At 39.7% G+C, this 21,314-nt stretch overlaps 1 protein-coding gene across 3 annotated transcripts in view; it reads right to left on the reverse strand.

Moving 5' to 3' along the window:
• Positions 1-11,749: 11,749 nt before the first annotated feature.
• Positions 11,750-21,314, reverse strand: part of CRACR2A (calcium release activated channel regulator 2A) — a 62,966-nt gene continuing 53,401 nt past the window's right edge. For all 3 annotated transcript variants that reach the window (XM_030041441.2, XM_030041442.2, XM_030041443.2), the window contains exons 15-18: positions 19,954-20,068; positions 18,180-18,281; positions 13,092-13,168; positions 11,750-12,175 (exon numbers count right to left, since the gene is read on the reverse strand). In XM_030041441.2, the coding sequence (XP_029897301.1) occupies positions 12,085-12,175; positions 13,092-13,168; positions 18,180-18,281; positions 19,954-20,068 (385 nt within the window). In that variant the 3' untranslated portion in view covers positions 11,750-12,084. The remainder of the gene's footprint in view (positions 12,176-13,091; positions 13,169-18,179; positions 18,282-19,953; positions 20,069-21,314) is intronic.

Here is a 21,314-nt window from a genome sequence, read left to right on the forward strand (position 1 = left end):
TTTCTTGTTATAACTTGGGACTGTTGGCTCTTGTTCTTTTACTATTTGCCCCTGAGAAGAGCCAGGCTCTGTTTTCACTTAGATACTGGAAGATACAGTTACTTCACACCTTAGTCCCTTCATGGTAGCTCCTCTCTTCCCTACACAAGCCTTGATTGCATCCTACCGTCTCGTAGGAATTACACCACCCACCCACCTGTAATCCCTCCCAGCCTTTTTCCTTCTAACAGAGGCTAGGTATGTATTGCTGCCATTACACACTGCTTAACAAATGTGCCTAAGGGTTTTGCAAAGAATGTAACTCCAAGGGTCACTAATTAAAGACAACTTCACGTTCTCTTACCATGTTGTGTTGGTGGCATGGAGAACACATTTTATTAATAGTTTTCAGGTTAGGATATGGGGTGTAAATTTATGCCAGTGTGCACTTGCCTAGTTTGAACATACAACAAAACCAGGTGATTTCTTTTTCAATAGGCATTAAGCATTCAGAGACTAGTTCCAACTGGAAAAGTGGGAGGTTTTTAGTCTTTTTTGAAACATTTTCTTTCAGTGTTTCTCACAGATCATCTCAGATGTTAATCCCCAAAGCACACAGGCAGGTGGGAGGAAGACAAATCTTTTAGATCATATCTAAACTTCCTAAAAAATTAGTGTGAATTTACAGCACTTACAAACCTTTTTCAAAAGCAACTAAAGAAACAAACCTGATGTTTCAGATCTGATCTAACAATATGTTTGTTTTCTAATAGCCTCATTGTAAAAGAAAAAAAACACATTAAATTCATTTTTCATATATTGTTTTAGCATAAAGAGGATGTGAATCATCAGCTAGAGATTCCCCAGTATATTGGTATTTCTGCACAGTATGTTGACTGAGGTGAGCCAGGGCAGTAGACTGTTCCCTCAAAATAGCTGCTGCTTCTGAGGATAGACACAAAAAGGGTAAAAAAGACATGTGCTATACATAGCTGAGCTGAAGAAAAAGCAGATCACTGCTCACAGATGACTGCTAAAGCAGAGTACCCGTCCTTTAGACAAAAAATTATTCCAGGGTCCAGATTCTGCTGAAGGGAAAGGAAAAGGGTTTTTATTATCTCAAAATTGTTACAATCTCTGCTGTTCTCTTTCCAGTCTCTGCAGGTACTGATACAATTTCCCTGACTCCCTTTCCCTTTTCTGAGTATGTTTGATATTTTTCTCATTTTTCAGTAGAAACAAACACTGGAGATAAGTGATGATGCGAACAATATGAAGATAGCATTTTTTGAGAAAGCTTGGAGAGAATTACAGTGTGATTGTGAAACAGAAAGAAACAGTCTTAGCTTTGAGATGACAACTACAACCAAAAATGGGTCTTAATTCCTCACAGAACATACAGGTTTGGGCTACAGTCCAAGCCATTCCTCTGAATCATCAAACATGTTCTTTTAGAAGCACAGCAGTCAGCAAAATCAAGCCTGAGCTGACCCCTGAGTCCTCATGTGGAAAACAGAACATCCTCTTTTGCAGTTCAGTTCTGTGCTTTCGTGTCTAGCCATTTCCGTTTCCTCAAATGAACCATCAGCATTTCCAGTACAACACAGCCCTAGAACCAGGAATGGACCCCCGTGTTAAGGTCACAACAGAATTTAATCACAAACCATACATGCTCTACCATTTTGATGCAGAAACATGAAACGGCAGTCCAAAAAGGCATACATAACTCATTGTATTAACAGTAACTTGTAAAGCTGATCAGTTAGCAGAAGTACTTTATCATCATACTGGCATATTTTTCACATTTATTGGCATGACAAATCAATGTCACTAGCTAATGAGACCTGATTAAAGCAAAAGCTATTTACTTCCATAATTGTCTGATTATCCTATAATTGCTATTATCACCGCTGACAGAGCATCTCAGAAAAATTAGCTCACTATTTTGCTTGCTTCCCTATGGGTAAGTGTAGGCAGGCAAGCAACGTAAGTGTTGTGAGAAGCTGAAGCAGCAGCATGTGATGGATAGCATTTGTGTATCAAGTAGAAAACAACAAAACACGATGACAGCAAATATTGAGCTATGAATTGAGGATATGGAAGTGGCAGAATTCAAAACCTGAAAGTATCCTTTACCAGTAAAGATGTGGAGATAACTGAGAAAAGAACTTCTGAAAATATTCAGAAGACCAGGTAAACTGGTCTGACACCTCCCATTAACAAATGTAGCTGAGACATTAAAGCATAACTTTTTCTGGGAGAACTTTCCATTTGAGTTCTATTGCTAAATGATACCATTAAGTAGGAGTTCTGTTAAGCAGAGGGACATCTGGTCTCAATCCGGGCAAATGCCTAGACCCTTCCAACCTAATATTCATGGATCCAAATGCAAAATTCACTTCTGCTTGCCAGAACATTGACACTGTGTTATCTTCTCCCCATCCTTGTTCTTTCAACAGTACTGACACAATATGCTGTTTCTTTTTCTTCATCTCGAGATGTTTCTAGCTTGTACTTCAGTACTATACAGAAAAGGGAATGCGCTTATAAATCAAAACCAAACCCAAATCAAACTTTTCTTCTAAGCTGTCCTCATCTCTTACTTGCCTCTGTGTCATGTGTTCTTTTTATTATGGTCCACACTCATGTAATTGCTTGTGGTACTGAGGATAAATCTTGTCAGCCTGGAGATCCTGCTAGGCCTGTGAGGCTTTGAAAATTATATAGAGTCAGAATTTCAGGAGCCATAAAGTACTACTGTCATCTACAAATCTCTTGAGAACATCTTGTCCAACCCCACTGCTGAAGCAGGACAAGCTGGAGCAGGTTGCCCAGGACCGTTTACAGTTGGGTTTTGAGTATCTCCACAGATGGACACTCCACAAGCTCTCTGGGAAAACTATTCCAGTGTTTGACCACCTCCACAGTAAAAAAAAACCCGTTTTCTTGGGTTCATGTGAATTTCATGTGTTCACATGAATTTCATGTGTTTCAATTTGTGCCTGTAGCCTCTTGTCCTGTCACCGGGCACTCCTGAGAAGAGTCTGGCTCCCTCCTCTTCATTCCCCACCTCCATCAGGTATTTACACACACTGACAAGATCCCTCTGGAGCTTTCTCTTCTTTAGACCCTCTGGGCCCAGTCATTCAGCCGGTTTTCAAAGCACTTTCCTGTCCAAGTATCTAAGCGGTACTTTGTCACCTCGTCAATGAGGATGTTAATGGGAGACAGTGTCAAAAGCCTTACTAAAGTTGAGGTAAACAACATCCATGACTCTCCCCTCACCCACCAAGCTAGCCATCTCACTGTAGGAACTATCAGGCTGGTTAAGCTCAATTCCCCCCTTGTAATTCTATGCTGACTATTCCTGATCCCCATCTTGTCCTTCATGTGTCTGGAAATGGTTTCCAGGATTAGTTGCTCCATCGCTTTCCCAGGAATTGTGGTAAGGCTTACTGCCCTGTAGTTGTCTGGATCCTCCTTCTTGTCCTTCTGGAAGATAGGACTGACATTTGCTTTCTTGCGAATGTCTTGCACCACAGAGTGCTTTCATAGCACCCTTGGATGCTGTGCTGCAGGTGTTGTAGCAGTCTTAGACTAACTGTTAGGCTTTACTGTTGGTATACAAAGCAGACATGCAGAAAGGTTTGCTTAACTAAGATTATCTGGGTTTTTTTCCATCTGTATCACAGAAATGCTGGTTTTAAGTAAACCTTGGAGGTTTCTAATACAACTTACTGCTCCACACAGAACCTTCTCCAAAGCTGTGTCAAATCACTGTGGCTTTGTGTAAAATCTGTCCTGAATACTTCCAAGGATGGAGATTTTATAAGCTATCAGCAAATCTGATAAAACACATTCCCCTTCACAACAGACCATGCATTGCTTATTTAGCATTATATTTTGAGACCTGCCAGCAGACATTTTTTAATCATTTGATAGATGTCTGTAATGCTGATTTTGTACGACTCCACTTTCTTGATCAATGGCACCCTACAGCAGTCTAAGTATACTACGTTTTCACAGCTACATTGCCTCCACTGCAATGACAAAAAGACACTTTAGCCACTGTTCTACACAACCTTAAGAATCATGTCAATGATGAAAAAATATTAAACAAAATGTCCACTACTTAACTATCTGTGTTTATGTTCTCCATTTGCCTTGATGTGAGCAGCACTCAACTTCCGTACAGCACACCCTACATGGGGCATGGACATGACAAAAGCAAGAGCTTCAGACATCCTATCTGAGTTCAGTAATTCCTTGCACAACCTTCCCTGGGGCTTGTAATGGCACCAATGCATTTCAATGTAGAAGGTGCCTTTACAGTGTGGTTACAAATAAAAATGTCTATAGCATACACGTAGAAAGTTTCACTCTTATCATTTGTCTTTCTCTGCTGACAGACAAGTCATTTAATGCAAATCAGTTTCTCTGTTAGAATAATACTTAAAGAAGTCCTGTCACTGAGAAGCTGCATTAGTGATTTATGACTTATTTCAAAGGGATGAGCAACAGCCTTATCACAGCTTCATAATACAAAACCGTACAATACAGGGTTGCTATGACAATTGATGAGCCTTCATAGTCTAGATTCAAAGGACCTTGATCAAAACTGTCTTGTAGTGCAGTCCAACATAGTTCAGTCATTTGCACCTGTAACGACTGGGAGCAAGGCAATGCAGAAACGGAACAGTGCACTCACACCTACAGGGGAACCACACCGAGCTTTGCAGCCGAGTGCTATCTGTCTGAGCTATGCAATGGTAGTCCCGAGGCTTTTCAGCCCCTAGCAGAGGTATCCAAACTGGTGGCTGGCCGCACCAATATGGAGCGCAGCACTGGCCCCCAAGCCACCCAAGAAGCATGGTAAATCAGTTCACATCCAGTTCCATTTATCTGTATCTAATGATGAAGTTACAAACAGATGAGACGGTTAAACACCTTGCTGCTACTGAAAATGGGCTGCCCAACCCTCTAGACTTCTTTTCTCACAACTGTGATCTTAGCTGCATTTTTCCACCCATATCCTCCCACTAGCTCCAGTATTTGTCAGATTTTGCTGGTCTAGTTCAGTTCACTAATGCAGTAGAGAACTCTGTCTTCTTTTTTTTTTTTTTTTCCCTTCTCCTTGAGATTCTGCCAAGGCAGTAACATAAACTGGTTTATTGCAGAGTTCTAATGACTTACTTATAAAAGGTAAAATGGAGGAGTAATGACTGGCAGGGACAGCAAGTTGCAAACCCACCCTGTACTCTCCTACTCTCCCCCCTTGAAAAAGACAGCACCTGAGCTTTAATAACAGCTATACAGATACAGCAATATCCACATTCCCAATTCATATACTTGATTTGCTCTTTAAAGGCGAGATTTAAGCTTAGTGACGCAGGAGCACTTAATCCTGCAAATAGGCAGACTGCGATTTTCCAAAGCTGATAATGTTGACTTTGCAATGTGGTCATTGAGAAGACGGCAAGAAAAGGTGAAGCTGGATACAGTGGCAAAAGATCTGGAAAAGACCTCCGTTATGTATGCTCAGAGCAAAACACAAATCTCGCAACACACGAGATAAAGATGGCACAAGATAAAATGTGGAAACGCAGGGCACACAACACAGTATGCCACAGACAGATGATAGCTGTGGCTGCTGCTGTTCCTTTTTGCAAGTCCAGCCAAAACTCAAGCTGAGTACAAACTGCAAAGGTGCAGATACACACGCCACACATCTCACCAGACAACACAGAGAGCAGTGTCGTCACTGCTCATCACCCACATACACAGAAACAGCAGCTCAAGTAATATGAGTACGCGAGTAATACTCGGAGCCACACAATATTCTGTTTGAATGCCTCAGTTCCACTGGCTTCCCTACTCCCTTCCTGTTCAGGCTATGAAAATCAGTCATTTCCAGTGAGAAAGCCTCTCTGAATCTGGGTTCTTCTGGGAATGGGAAAAGACTGGCAATGATTGTTGTGCTCAGGAGGAGCACGTTGCAGAAAAGGCATCAGAAGGAGAGTGATGATAACTGCAGGAGCTAAACACAGTTTTCCAGTATAGCTGAACTTGTTTGAAATACTTTCCTCTTCTGTGCTTGAAAGGAAAGAAGCAATACTTATCTGACTAACCAGATGACCTTTAACTTCCAGTACATTTGGAAGGAATCAGTGTCACTAGATAAAATATTTCAGGATAGTTGGTATGTACTTCCCCATATTAACTCAGTATTAAAGTAACAGGAATGAACATTTATTCCTGCACTGTAAAATTAACCTACAGATTTTTTTAACTTGAGATGTCTGTTTTCATCATACAAAAATCAGGTGTCTTTTACCAGTATCATATTAAAAGAACTTTAGTTGTTTGAGGTATAACCAGGTCAAAGTACCCATCTTTCTGTTTTTTTCAGGAGTGTATGTGAGTGTTATTGCAATTCCTGTCATTTCAATAATCAAAAAGACCCATTATTTCAACAGCTGTGGATGAATTCAGGAAGTCGCTACTGATGAGCTTTATGGGCATGTTTCTGCTTTCTAAAACAAGCTTCCACTTGTGCAGATGGTGAAGCGGATTTATTCAATAATGATCTCACATGGTAAAAAATTCTGCCAATATACAGCTGTTGCAAACAAAAACAGTCTGAAGTTGGGGGATTTTACCTGAGTTAATTTACTACCAACCAACATAAATCTTTTATCCCTGATCCAGGTGCCGGGGAAAGAAAAAGAATGCAAACAATTAAACAAACATAGCAATGTACTTTTTTTTTTTTTCTCTCCTCTGCCCCTGAGTCTCAGCTTCCTTTATTTTCACTGTGAGGTACACACTCTGTCAGGACTCATCCAGTGAGCCAAGAGGCAGCACGGGAGCTGAGGCAGCGCACATAATGCTTTCTGCCAGCCCAAGTATTATGGCTTCTGCCACCCAGTGCCCAATGCTTCCAGTTGTCTTGGGCATAGGGATTCCAGTTGTCCTCCTCCTTAGTTGTCCCTGCTCCAGCGTGGGGAATGGCCACTGGCTGCAGTTCTCTCAGGAGCAAATTCTTCTCCAGTGTGGTCTGTTCCTCACGCATTCCTTGTGTGTGGAGCGTCCCCCACCTTAACAGCTGTAGATTACTCCTAAATATGTTATGTGGGGAGGTGCTGCACACTTCTCTGGGTAAGGTTATAGTGTGCAATGGTTTTTTTCTACTGTTGCTTGGCTTGCATCTGGGCAAGCTGGAACCAGTTTTGACTGGCACGCAGCAGTTCCTATCTATCACCCCCGTGCAGCCCACTGCTACTTACAGCCTGTAACATACGCCCATTCCAAAGGGCTAGGAGCGCTGCGTTACACCCAGGCAAATGGGCTTTGTAGTGTGTGTGATACCCAAAGATCTGTCAGTATTGGGTACCTGACCAGGCTGAGAAAATTTATTTCTCCAACTTTCTCCTACCAACTATCATCCTCTCAAAGAGTTTACATAGGTGGGCACTTCTTGTGAGCTGATTTACTGCATACGGGGTGGCATCAGAAGAAACATTAGTGAGTCAGGGAGTTACATCAGTGAACTTGAGAGAAGGACGAAGCCTGCTGAGTGCAAGAAGCAATTTTTCAGCAGAATTTCTCATCCACTATTGTTGGTACTTCTCACTCTAGTAAGGGAAATTTTCAAGGGTAATATACATCCCTAAAAGAAGATACTATGGTCACCGAACTTACACCAGCTATGAATTTTGTCCAAAGACTATTAGGAAGAGTTTGACAGAAGAAACAAAACAACATTTAGCTAAAATGTTCTGTAGCATTGCAGATACTTGTATTCAAAGATTTCAGTCACTTCTAAATGAAGATGTTTTTGTGCTCTCAGACCATAATAGGAATAGGCGAAATGCACTTCTGCTTGGTATTCCCCTGCCTACTACCTTTTGATTCATATCTCCTTCAGTACAAAAACATCACCTACATTTCCAAAAATCTTATGAAATCCAAAAGAGAACACTTGACCTAGAGTCCAGTTTCATGATCTTGGTTTATCTTTACCAAAAAGCTGCCTTTTTTTTTTTTTTTTGGGGGGGGGGGGGGAGCTGTGAGCAAGCTAAAGCTAATTCAAAACTGGGGGCGGGGGGGAAGCTTCATTGCTATTAAGCCAGTATTAGCTTTCTGATGGATCTGAGAAAAATACTGGCAGGAGGTATAAAACCCTGGTGGAGTCAGAAGACAGCAACCAGCAACACAAAGGATCAGTTAGCATCAAGTAACACCAGAAGCTGACAATTCCCACACCAGCTTGATGACCGCCTGGCCAGCAGAATCTGTCCAGAAGTAAAGCCTTATTAGTCATACCTATCTTGTGTGAGCATTAATCAACAAATAATTGCTGTTTGTTAAGGTGTGCAGACAGATGACTAGGATCTGGCCTGAGCTAACCAAACAGACCACAAGAAACTCTAGAGATGACGCGAGAAACTCTGAACATAACAATAACAGAGTGAGAAGCTGATAATAGTTACAGATAGCACTGTGAGTTACAACTGGACTTCACAGGTGGTTAAGGGGGAGTTATATGATATCTTCATGACTAACTTCACAGATAACTGGAGGGGAATAGTAGGGACTATTTGGGGAGCGGAAACTAGCAGGGCCAGCAGCCCCTAAGTAACTATATCAATAATACCGCGTAAAGCCAAGGTGACCTAGGTAATGGTAGAAGAAATAAAAACATGTGTGTGAGTACAGATTTAGCAAAACTGCGACTAATGGGGAAAAAGCAACTAGGGGCAAGTTGTTTCTTTGGGATATGAAGGGCAGAGAAAGGGAGGGGTCAAGGTGGATGGAGGAAGAACAAGCACGGGAAAAACTCAAGTGAAGGTAGAATAAAAGGGATCAGTTGTATGCAAGCAAGCTGCTGGTCAGAATTTATCTGAGTGAGCCCTGCACCCCATAACTGCAGGCTATCCAGTCTTTTTATTAAATCTTCTTTCTATCAAATTTTTGCATGATCCTGGGGAGAGAGGGAGGGCAAAGGGGGAGAGAGAGTACCGCAACTCATAGGAGTCGTGTACGTGTATGTTTTTGTCAGCACAATCTTGATCAGTTGGAAAGGAAGAAACGGATTGGGCTATCTGTGTTCAAATTTATGGTAATGCTGTTTGTGTGTATATGAGTGACAAGACGGTTCTCTGTTGTCTGTGTGGCTGATGTTATGTTGTGTGTGTACCTGCAACTTCGCAATACATACTCAGCCTCGGTTTTGGCTGGACTTGCAAAAAGGAACAGCAGGAGCCACGGCTGTCAGTCTGAGATGGGAGACACCTCCTGGGTCTGACCACACCAGATTTGGCTCTAGTAGATGAAGAAAAAGAAATCCCCTTCATCCCAGGAGTCAGCTGCTCCTTAGCATTGTCTACCCTCATGTTTTATATATCCTGCTAGCAGGGTCTCAGTGCACACTGGAAGATGTCCAAGTAAAAATGATCCTGTAGAAGTCACATAAAGAAGATACACCTCATGTCACTTTCCTCCAAAATGAAGATGAACTTCAGGGAACGAAAAATTAAGGAACTGAATTTGGAGTTTTGTGAGGCTAGAGTCAGCGGTAGTAAAGCTGAAATTAAGCCTTCAAACTGTCTTCCTGAGGCTGACAGAGGCTGGAAGAAATATTGCTAGTTCTGATATTGATGGGGTAGGAAACACCCTACTGCAGGGGAACAGACCATTCAAAGTCAATTAGCAAAGCCAATATTTAAACTGATGACACTTCTTCCCTAATTGAAATTGGGATAAACAGTTGTTTTTGTTGAGGTTTAAATTAGAGGTTTGCATCAGTCCAACTCCAGCCAGGACTGAACACAGGTGACTCAATTCTGTGAAGATTTCCATGATGGATAACACATAACAGTCAATAAGGTGACTCATCCCTCCACAACCAGTAATAGACTTCAAGAAGCAACCCTGGGAAGTGAACAGAAAGCCTACTGATTTTCATTAATGGATGCTCATTTTGCTCCGTTTGCGTTTTAGGGGTTTGGGGTTCTTAAGCACACTACTAGAAGCAAGGGGAGTCTTTTTCATTTGGATGAGCAGACTCTTAGAAATCAACAAGGAAAAAACCCCTAAGCATCAGCTCATCCTGGGCTACTTGGTTAGTTTAGGAAAATCCTGGTTATTTTACTTGATAGGGAAAGGGGTCACGTTTGGATCCCAACTCATAGGAAAAGGCATTTGAGTGTTGGTATGGATATAGGAATTGCTGTAGGGGAAAGTTTGCAAACCTCTATCACATAGTTCTTGGCACTAGATAAATACCTTTGATCAGACTGAAATCCCAAGAGCAAAATTAATTACTGATGAAGTTTTTATCCCAAAATAGAGTTACTTATTGAGCCAGTGCTTAACTTTCATCTTTAGTTTCAAATTGATTCATTATTCAAATGAAAAATAACTTCTTTGAAACATTTAGAAGATGGGTTGAAAATATGTCTGTAAACCTCATATAATAAAATCTACAGTTTTGCTTGATATTTTAATGAAATAAATTATGCCATGGGTTCCACTTTCCTAACAAGCTCACCATCATGAATAATCATTCGTGAGTACTTACCACAATAGCTGGATGCAGTGAAGACAAATACCAACAGGAATAATTGTTGATCATGTGCTGGCTGGGTGACCCACTCTCAAGTTTCTTCTTTCCATTTATATTCTACAAAGGCTTCCAAAAGTAATTATGACATTTGGGTTTCTTATGGTCCAGGGCGGGCCATGATTTTCTAAAACGTGTCCATATGGGTTTGATTTCTCAAACACTGTATCTCAGTGCTATCAGGCCCTGGTTAAACCAAAGGGAAATGCTGCGTGGCTTTTGAAAAATCAGTCACGTATTTAGGCACATGAGGAGTTTTTTCTTAACATTGCTCAAGAGAGCAATATCTCCCTGGATTTTGGTGAGATTTTTCACTCCTTAAATGCTGGAAAGTTTCTCAAAATCTTCCTCAAAAGAAGATCTGGTCTTTCTGAAAATTCTGCCCCCAACATCTGGCATGAAACCTGTGACAGACTTTTGGAGACAAAGAGCTGTTCAGTCAGCCATAATATGCTTTGTAATATAATCAACTACACCAGTGAAATGAGCTTCCTATGTAGGTATGTGTTTTCGACCACCACTAATGACAGTGAATTGATTTGAATGTTCAAGTTGGCCACAGATTGCTTTGGAACTTCTGTAGGAAACTATAGCCAAACAGAGGTTCAGAGCAAGCTCTACAACACGCAGCCGTACAGCCATGTCAAATATGGTGAAGAGCACAGGCTGATTTGCTCCAACTGCAATGCTAACTAGCCAGAGAAAAGCACTGCACTACCATGACTTTACTGTTTCTGGAAACTGTGCTAGATATTTGCATAGAACCACCTCACCATGGAAGCATGCCAGCTTATTTGGCAACAGCTCAGGCAAGCCTGTATGGTATCTCAGTGACCCATCTAAATATACCTAATTCATCACATCTAAGTGGGAGGAAGGGTTTCTTACCAAGGACCTACGTGCAACAATGTGTAGTATAAATGAATTCATGCTACTTGTGAAAATCTTCATAGTTCTTCCATCCTTTGTTCATGTGTATTTCACACATTTTAAGCTTTAAAATATCACCTTATACCTTGCAATTGCTGATGTAATGCTTTTAACCAACCAACCAGCTACCCATTTCAATTTTTAAAAAACTGTAACAAAGGTCAGCACAAAATCAGGATCTGAAGAGCACTGAAATAAACAGAAGTATTCAGAAAATAGGTCATCCACACCAGTAGGAATTTACTTCACATTCCAAGTAGTTTTCTTCCTATAAAATTATTTCTTATTATTAATAATGTGGCAGCTTCTACAAGCCTGATCACAAAGCAGGATTCAGTGGTGTTAGGTGTCAAACAGAATAAAAGACTGTAACTGCCCCAAATACATTGTCAATTAACTAAAGACAATATTTGTAAAAGTGAAGATCAGAGCGTACAGGATTTTAAGTTTCACTTAATAGTGAAGAAGAAATATTTGGAAGATAAAGCAAATCTGATGGTGCCATGTAGTGTTGTATAAATGTATGGCTTGTCTAAATGTGCTCCAGCATTTTATGGCCTGATACAGCAAGACTTTTTATTCATATCAGATTGAAGTTCAACGGTTTTCTCTTTCACTTTATCTTCATGTTCCTTTAAAATCCTGGGGGAAAGAAACAATACTTTTGAGAAAAAAGTCAATAATACCAGTAAGACATCAAAACAAAAAACATTTCCCCCAACCCCTTAAAATTGTCCAGAGGTTAACAGAAAATGACAGACTCTTGTGAACTAAACTAACAAACAAACAAAAAACTACAATCATGGTGGCTCCAACACAAAACCACCTTTGTTCATTTAGTTAGAAAAATGTAGTTGGTGCTGATTGTTAGCATTTATTGTATATTACAGAGACTCAAAACAGTGACTTACATTTGTTATTTTTGAGGCTGGAGCAAAACAAAACCACATCTGGCTACCTAGACATTTATCAATTACCTGACACATACACAAAATTTCACTAACTGCAGCAACGATATTAAAGATCTGCCAATTCATTACCAGTGTTTTCACCTCTGTAGAGTAGTTCAGAGGGGACAGATTTACCTGTATTTTTACCCCTAGCCTTTATATAACTTCAAAAATCCACCTCTCCCTCTCTCCCAGCCCCCAGGCAGACAGCAGAATTTGAGCTGTAACAAGCAGATCTGGGGAATAAAGCAGCACATCCAGTGTTCTGCTGCAAGGACTCAGCAGCATCCATTTCCAAGCATATTTCTCCAAACCCCCAAGAACTTCTGCAAGAACTATCACAACATGCCAGGCCCTCAGCTTTCCTAGCAACGACTCAGGTGTTTCTGGGTCTATACAGAGCTTCACTAGCTTACACAGGACTCTTTATGAACCTGAGCACCTGCTCAGTTGGAGCAAGAGGGTCAGGCTACAGATCAGTTTAAATGGAATAAAATATTCCATCACCATAAGCCCCTATCAAACTAATTTAACAAACACAATTCACTGTCATCAGCAACGGGGAAGTCAGGCATATACAGAACTCATAGATTGTCTTTTCTTCTTACCTAGCTAAGTGAAGCACAGACTTTTTGGTATTGTACCCAGAATATGCACTGCATTCATAGAAAATTAAATTGTAATCCTAGAATCAAACAGAAAGACCATTTCAATTAATTTTGCACAATACCTCACTCCAGCTTTAAAAAAGCAACACAGATATACTGAAATATGCAGATAAAGAAACAGAAATAGATCATCTTAGGAAAAATTAGGATTTAATTCTAGAGCTAACAGTAAAAAGTAACAAAAGAAAAGAAGTCGAACTGTGCCTCCCAAACAACAACTATATGCATTTCTTAGCAGGTATTTGTTCTAGACAGTGGCTTTTGCTGTAAGAGCTTGATCTCACAAAGGCTCAAAGGCAAACACGCCTTGTAAGGTTCTGAAGTCTTGTGAACTTTCCTTGTGATTATAAGGCAATTAGTACATCACTGACTGCTTGACAAAGCAGGTGAAAATAATTCCAGTGACTTTTTTTTTTAATCTTGGAAAGCTTCAGCAGCAGTGTTTCTGTATTCAACAGTTTGAGACTAATGTTTTCCAGCAAATGACCAGTTAAAAACCTCAGCAAAAAAATAACAACTAATTAGTTGTTTCTGCACCTTCTTTCCCAGTCAGCCTGCACCTTTGCTTTTGTAGCCCCTGGGAGCTTTGCAATTAAGAACAATGGATTAATGATCAGGCCCTGGAGACATTCTCAGCGCTTCAGCTGAAGCCTTATCACAACAAATACAAATGCAAGAGATCAGCTGCACAAAAGCCTGACCTGGCAGCTGTGATGGCAAGAGAAGTTTGAGAGGGAATGACAGATTATCCTCTCCAAAATAGACATCTGTCTACTTTCACAAGGTATTACATTGAACCTCACCTACATTGCCTCTATGGTATTACTACATGGCCTTTTACCCATCCAGATTTCACCTTTCTATTCACTTTTGACTTTTCTCTGTTATCTTGCTATTTATGACAGTAGCTTAAAATTCAAGTAAGTAAGTAAGTCAGTAGCTTAGGAAATGACAATCACACATCTGCATATTTTCATTTGCTTGCTATTAACTGTGGTTACTGCATTTGTACTTATTTAACCCCCCTTCATAAGACATAATTCAGCTTTCAAAAGCTCCCATTAAAATGACTAGGTATTTCAGTTTTGGATTGTTTTGGTTTTTGTTTTTGTTTTTTAAATATACCATGCTTCCAAAATTGCACAGCTTTTTGAAATTTTTATCATCTTCATGAAATTTCAAAGACAAAAAGTGGGGAAAAGAAGTTTCATAAATATGGTAGTTTATTTTAGCAGTTCTAACGTTATCAAATGTCAGTCTTGAATATGTTGTCAATCGTTATATTGTTTGTTCTCATGAACATTGGGATTGAACCACCTGTAGTAATTTCTGGGTGACCAGATAAGCACAGAAGAGCAGAGAGGGGAAGAAATCAGGCAGTGTTAGTGTTGGATGGATATTTTACTGTCTTTTTTTTTTTTAAACAGTGTTCTGTATGATATTTACCCTATAATGTAACCCTCTTGCTTTCCTTAGAGAAGTTTTAAGATAAAATTTGACTGGCTCAAATTTCTTGCTAGCTGTGCAAACAGAAGTTTGAAATAAAATTTACACTCCTTTTTTCTGCTCAGCTGATCAGAACTCTAATAGAAAACCTACTGTGGTCAGTATCTAGCTACTTTATGTCAGTCAAGCAGAGAGTGATACTACTCCTACACCTTCCCCACATACAACAGAATTTCACTAGAGGAGAACTCTCAGTGATGACATCATTTATAATGGCATGAATCTGTATGGATTTTTCAACTAATTCCATAGGTAGGGCAAATTCTGATTGGTGAAAGATAACAGTTTAAACTCAATTGATATTAATTGCTTATTTCTGTCAGTCTGACAAACGGGTCCTTCTCTGGAGGGGGAGTCAGCCTGGAAATGCAAACTGTCATTCCTTTGAATCAGGGAGGAAACTTTAATTGATAGCATACACAAGGAGAACAAAGTAGCAGAAGGCAGGACACATATAATTAATAAGCCAGGAAATGCCACCCATCGCCATCCAGGAATTAGCTGTTGAACCTGGGAGACCACTGGCAATTACTTCATTGCAAAAACTTATGTACAGATCAGCAGACATCTAAAGAACAGGGAGGAAAATGAATGATTACCAGAGGGAACTGGGCAGTTTCTGTCCTGTAAAGTGGGACCACTCTGAGAAGAACAGCTCCCCCATTAGCAGTATTTGTATAACAACGGCACTAACAGGTTGATAAAGGAGACACTGTATGACAGTCCTCATCCCATGAAGCATACATAGTCAGCAAAGTCAAGGCAGACGAAGGCATTATTCTCTTATTTTACAGTTGAGGAACAGAGATAGAGATGGATTTATTGACCCATTTAAGATCATTCAGGGAGTCTGTGCAGGGCCCAAATAAAATCATGCTGCCTGAATGCCTGAGCAGCACCTATATCATAAGCCATTTTATTTAAATGATTGGCAGCGGTTACACTAATCCACTCAGAACATTGGCTGTTCCTGGATGCTCACAATATGATCTGAATATTCTCTGTATTGTTGTGCTCATATGAACTCTTGAGCAGCGGATCAAGCTAAGCCAAACAGAAATTTGTTAAATGGAGTTTTTCTTCTGGATCCTCTGCTAAAAAAGGCAGGTGGACTTGCCTTTTTTTTTCCTTTTCTTTTTTCTTTTTCTCTCTTTTTCTTTATATTCCCAGTAGCTCTATCAAGAGAGCTTTAGGTGTTTTCCATCAGGTCATTCTTGTACTGCATGTGAACATTTTGTTTTGTGTCTGCTGTTTCTCCCTGCAAAGCCAATACTGCAAAATTCTCCTTGCCATCATGCTGTTTACTCTTTAATTAATCCAACTACAGATCAGCTTCATCACAGCCTTGTTGTTCCCTATGATGCCTTCCAGAATCCCTATCCTCATTCTATTCCCCCCTTCCTGGGGTATCACACCCGTACTGCAACTACCAGCCTTCTCAAATGACAGGGAGTTGAAAGGGCTCTCTTCAGGCTGCCATTCTTCCTTTTAATAACGAACTGTGCTGCCTGCCTTGCAAAGAAGTTATGTGACACGTGCATTATAATGGGAGCCTTTGGGTTTCAGATGGAATTTGTAGTACACTAACTTGGAAGATGTGAGACTGAAGCAAAGCAAGAGTCAATACAGCTGGGCTGGAATGCCCTCTGAAAGTACACATTCCTCTCCGACTATAGAAGAAACTAAGTAAAAATGATCCCATCCTGTGAGACCTTGAAAGTCTAGAAAAACTGTTGGACTTCACGGTCAATAGGCTAATCTGGTTCTTTGCCTGCACAAGAACAGGTTCAGGGTTGTTTTCACCAAAAATGGCAATACGTATTTGTATCAGCTCAGCATCTAGTCCTGTGTATTTTGGATCAGTTCTGAGTAATTCATGGGATTATTCAGAAAATAAGTAACTTAATTGCATTCACTAATAGAGACAGTGGTATGTGGTTTCATAGGAATTACATGGCTATTTACAAGAATTAATATTTCATTAAAATTCATGGTTATTATTAGCTCAGCAAGCAAATTGTTATAATTTAATTATATCTACGCTGCTTTCCAACTAATCCATTGTCATTAATCATTCCTTCCCTTAGCTACCTCAGGCAGCACATTCAAACATTCAAATGAGTCATTCAGATCCATTCATTTGATTCTAACCATCTTCAATTTGACAACTTTCTCTGTTTTACTTAAGCAAAACATTTTATTTTCTTGCATGACATGTTAGAATTAATGCCCTGGTGGGCTGTGAGTTCTATATATTAGAATGATTCATCTTTGTTTTACTAGTACAATTTTTTAAGAGAGCTAAATGACACATAAGACACCTACTCTGTCCATTTAGCATTTATGTGTCATTTGTTTTTTCACAGAAGGATTCAATGTTACACCCTGGATACCCTCCTAGCCTCCAGGGTCTCAAAACTATCTGCATTTCCATGCATACAAGAAAATAAAGCAGATTTCCTAAAGGGAGAACCTTTGAGGGATGAAGTTCAGGTCTGATATTGCTCCCCTGTAAAAACAAAATAATGGATACAAAACTGAATACAGAGGTATGCTTGTAAAAGGCTGTATGAATAATCAAGATAAGATAAAAAGAGATCTGGCCCTAATTCTTTCAGTTATAGGGAGGTGCCTAGCAGCAATCTTTCCTATGAACCACGAACAATTCAGCTGCATTTCAGATTTTGAAAATATCCTTTTGGTTACCAGCAAGCAGAGCTGTAAATCTGTTTTCAAAGGAGAAACAAACACATACATGAAATCCAGCACATTGTTTAATTTAGGTACATTCCTACTCACTCAGTTAATTTCTCAGGAATATTGGGATGACTTATTTCTAAATAAATGAGTATTCTGGAGGCATTGGTGTTCAAACTGTATGCATTGTATAGAGAGATTCAGAAGAAAAATTGATGGGCATGGTACACAGGAATATTAACAAGTATCTGCTATTTGCAGTCCCTTAATGCTTAAATTATGGCTCATGGATCACCAGTGCTCTGGTAGATGCAGACTGTTAACTCTACTTATTTTATCTCCTTGATGGAAAGTTACTAAAAGTAAACGTTTTCTCCTCCTACCATAGGAGTAACAGATGGTCTGTGGTTTTACAGGAGGTAGGAGGGAGAAAAGGTCCCCAAATTATCTCTCTGTTAAGAATCCATCCACAGAGAAAAGAGAGAAAAAAAGAGAGAGGAAAACAGAAGGGAGGAAAAAAATAAAGAGAGAACAAAGAAAAAGGAGGGGGGGGGGAGAGAGGAGAGACAATGCGAGTGAATTCTTAAATATTTTTTGCACCACTCACTTTTTGTTTTTCATCTAGACAGTTTGATAGCTACTATAATTATCAGCACTTACATCACTGAGAGCTGAATTGATGAGTGTGATGGGGTTCCTAATCCTTAAAAATACTTGTCTGATTAAAATTAATCTGTGTTTCTATGAATTTAGACTCATTCAGACTCCATTTTAAAAACCTTCACCTTCCAAGTTTTGTAAGGGGTTCCCCTCTAAGTATAGTACCTTAGCAAGATGCTCTCCCATTCCCATAGGGACCTCACGTTCCTTTTCATTATCAGTTTTATTACCCAACAAAAGCACAGGTAGATTCTCCCCAGTTGTCTCCTGCAGAACAAAGAATAAATATCAACTGAGGCATTGTATTAAAAAAATCACGGATGAAGAGGATAAAAACTAACAGATGTCACACAGCAACATGACATTTAAGACATCACATATAAGCCAGGTATGTGCCGCTTTACTTACACACGTCAGGAATTAAAGTTGGATAAAAGGCATGAAAAAGACAGAATGCTAGAGATTGCACTAACTTGGCATTTTTTTAGTAACAGCACAGAAGCTCATCAGACTCTGTATTAAAATGGGAGAGAGAAAACTACCGTGCTACACAGGCTCAAACATTGCGTGTTTATAGCCACTGCTCTTCTTATTATATGGACAGAAAAATAATGACAACATCTGGGTACAATTATGCCAAATAGATTACTGAAATAATAGGCCCCCCAAAATACATAGAATAGGCACAAATCAAAATTCATTCTGAAAATGGTTAGAATTATCACAATGAGTACATTCATAAAGTGGGCCGAATGCTGCAGCAGTAAATGGACTTGGCTGTAAGTCTTCAACTCAGCAATAGTTCGTAGCAATCAAAATCAGTCAGTAAAGATGAGTGAACTATTACACCTTGGGAAAAGATTTTGACCACAATATTCAATTTTCCTGGATCAAAACCTGGAATTCTCCTCTAGCTTTTACCATACTGAATTATAACAATCACTGATTTGTTAAGATCATATATTTAATAGGGGCCTGTTCTTACAAAATGCATGGTCCAGTAGAGCTACTCAGATGAGGAATAACTATGCCTGTTTGGAAACATTTGAATGAACGAGTCCTATTTTCAACTTGCAAAGCCACCTATTTGCCATTACAGAAAACAGTGTATTATACTAGAACACATGCCCAATAAAATCAGACTAAATGATCTTTGCATACCAATTTGTCCCCTACTTTTTCAGTGGCAATACTCTGCAATAATGAGCAAATGGGAAGTCACACTTTGTTCTCTCTAGGGACTCAGTCCTTTATGGCAGCAGCTTCCGTTTTATTTTTATTTTTTCTTTTGGCCACAAGCAAATTCAGCTGCTTGCACTCTCAATATGTTGTCTATGGGCTACAGAGATATACCAAGAGAAAAAAAAGAGAATTTTTAATTAAATGAAGCCACTCAGTGGCATGGGCTGTGCTTTTGTTTTCATGTGGTTGAAAGGATGATCCCCAGGAAACTGAACTGTCTACCACAAGACAGTTTTATGGCAGTAATGTAGATATTATAGCTTTAAGTTTATGGCTTATGTTCACAACACAGTCAATTTCCCTTGAGCTACATACTTGGTTGTCAAACTGCTAGTAAAGATCAGTGATCATCAGACCATCATGACTGAACCAAAGCACCTCCCAGTGCTAGTGGTGATCCAAGGGGAGATATCAGCTGAATAACCTGTATGAGGAATCAGAGGACTCCATGCTGGGTTTTCCCCATCACTCATTTTAAGTCCTTAAACCCCTGGAACTGTGATTATTTTCACAGACACAGAGATTCTAAAAATAGCTTTATTGGTAACTGTGCAGACCAAAATCACTAACAAAAACGTAATTGTGACAAAAAAAGAAACATGCTGCTCTCTGTGCTTTGCCCTGCTAACACTCGCTGTCCAGAAGAAGGTAGAGAATAATGACATCACAGTTTAGATTTAAAGTTACACCATGTTACCTCGATGCTTATCAGCCACTGCTTGACAGCTGTGAATGTGTCTTTTGCTGTTATATCATACATCACAATGACACCATCAGCTTTTCTGAAAAACTGCTTGGTAATGCTTCGGTACCTGTAAGTAAGAACCTGTTTATAGCTCTCTTCAACAGAAGTAGCAATCTGACAACATAAGTAAAATTTTATAGTAGTCGTGTGTTGTTCCCCGCCCCCCCCCGCCCAAAGGAAGATGTTTCTTCTAATCATCTAGTCTTAGGAAAGATTAAACACCTGTTAATTTGGTTTACATACGTATTCTAAAATGCCATAAACTAGACAAGGGAGAAGCTGTAATACTGATCTTCACTGCAGATCCTGTTTGAAAGGTGAGGCTTATTATGAATTGTAGTAAGCAATCCCATTTTTCCTGAATCATCAAACCCCTTTTCACATTCAGCAGAAGATTCACAGAAGACACTACTACCACAAATTTCTGCAACAGCAAATAAATTCTTTGCAAAAAAATATTTTTTGAAAGAAAGGGTTTGGAAAAGTTCCCTTTGCCGCCTTTAATTGATTCTGGGTTAGTCTGGATAATCAGCTGCATATTTCACCTTCTCCCACCCTCTTTCATTTTAGGCTTGGAGCAGAAATTTCCCCATCACAAAATGCTCTGCCTAAAGCTAGCTAGATTTCTGTTTGGGGCTTTTTTCCTAAGCTTCCTGTAGAAAATGTAGATCATCGTTATAACCCTTGCTTTTAGTAATAGAAAACTAAACAATAGCTGAGGAGATGATGGGGAAGGAAATTACCACTGAAAACCTGGGACTTCTTCAACTAAAATGGGATTGTCTTGGTGAAAAAAACCAACTCTTCTTTTAACTATCAAGGTATTTTCTGCTACAGAAATAATTCTAGGTACATTTTAAAATCAGCCTTCCTCCTAAAGAAATTGTGTGGTACTAAACTTTTAGAGCTTTAGTAAGAATCTCTTTTACAGATTGGTACTTTTTCAGTGGACACTTAGCACCAAATCAGCATGTTATTGCTGCTAGGGAAGGATCTAAACTGTGAATTCACTGGCTCTATTAGGAATACCCCCATGTTTTTTCCTCTCCCGAGAAGCAGGATTAGGCTCATGCTTACTAATCTTCAAACGGATGATTCAAAGAAGCAAAACCTTCGAATGTGTACTGGTTTTGGCTGGGATAGAATTAAATTTCATCCTACTAGCTTGTATCGGGCTATGTTTTGGATTTGTGATGAAAACAGCGCCAGTAACACAACATTTTAGTCACCACTTAATGGTATTTACACAGCATCAAGGCCTTTTCTGCTTCTCAGACTGCCACACCAATGAGTAGGCTGTGGTGCACAAGGAG

Source organism: Aquila chrysaetos, chromosome 17, assembly GCF_900496995.4.
Source record: "Aquila chrysaetos chrysaetos chromosome 17, bAquChr1.4, whole genome shotgun sequence".
NCBI lineage: Eukaryota > Metazoa > Chordata > Aves > Accipitriformes > Accipitridae > Aquila > Aquila chrysaetos.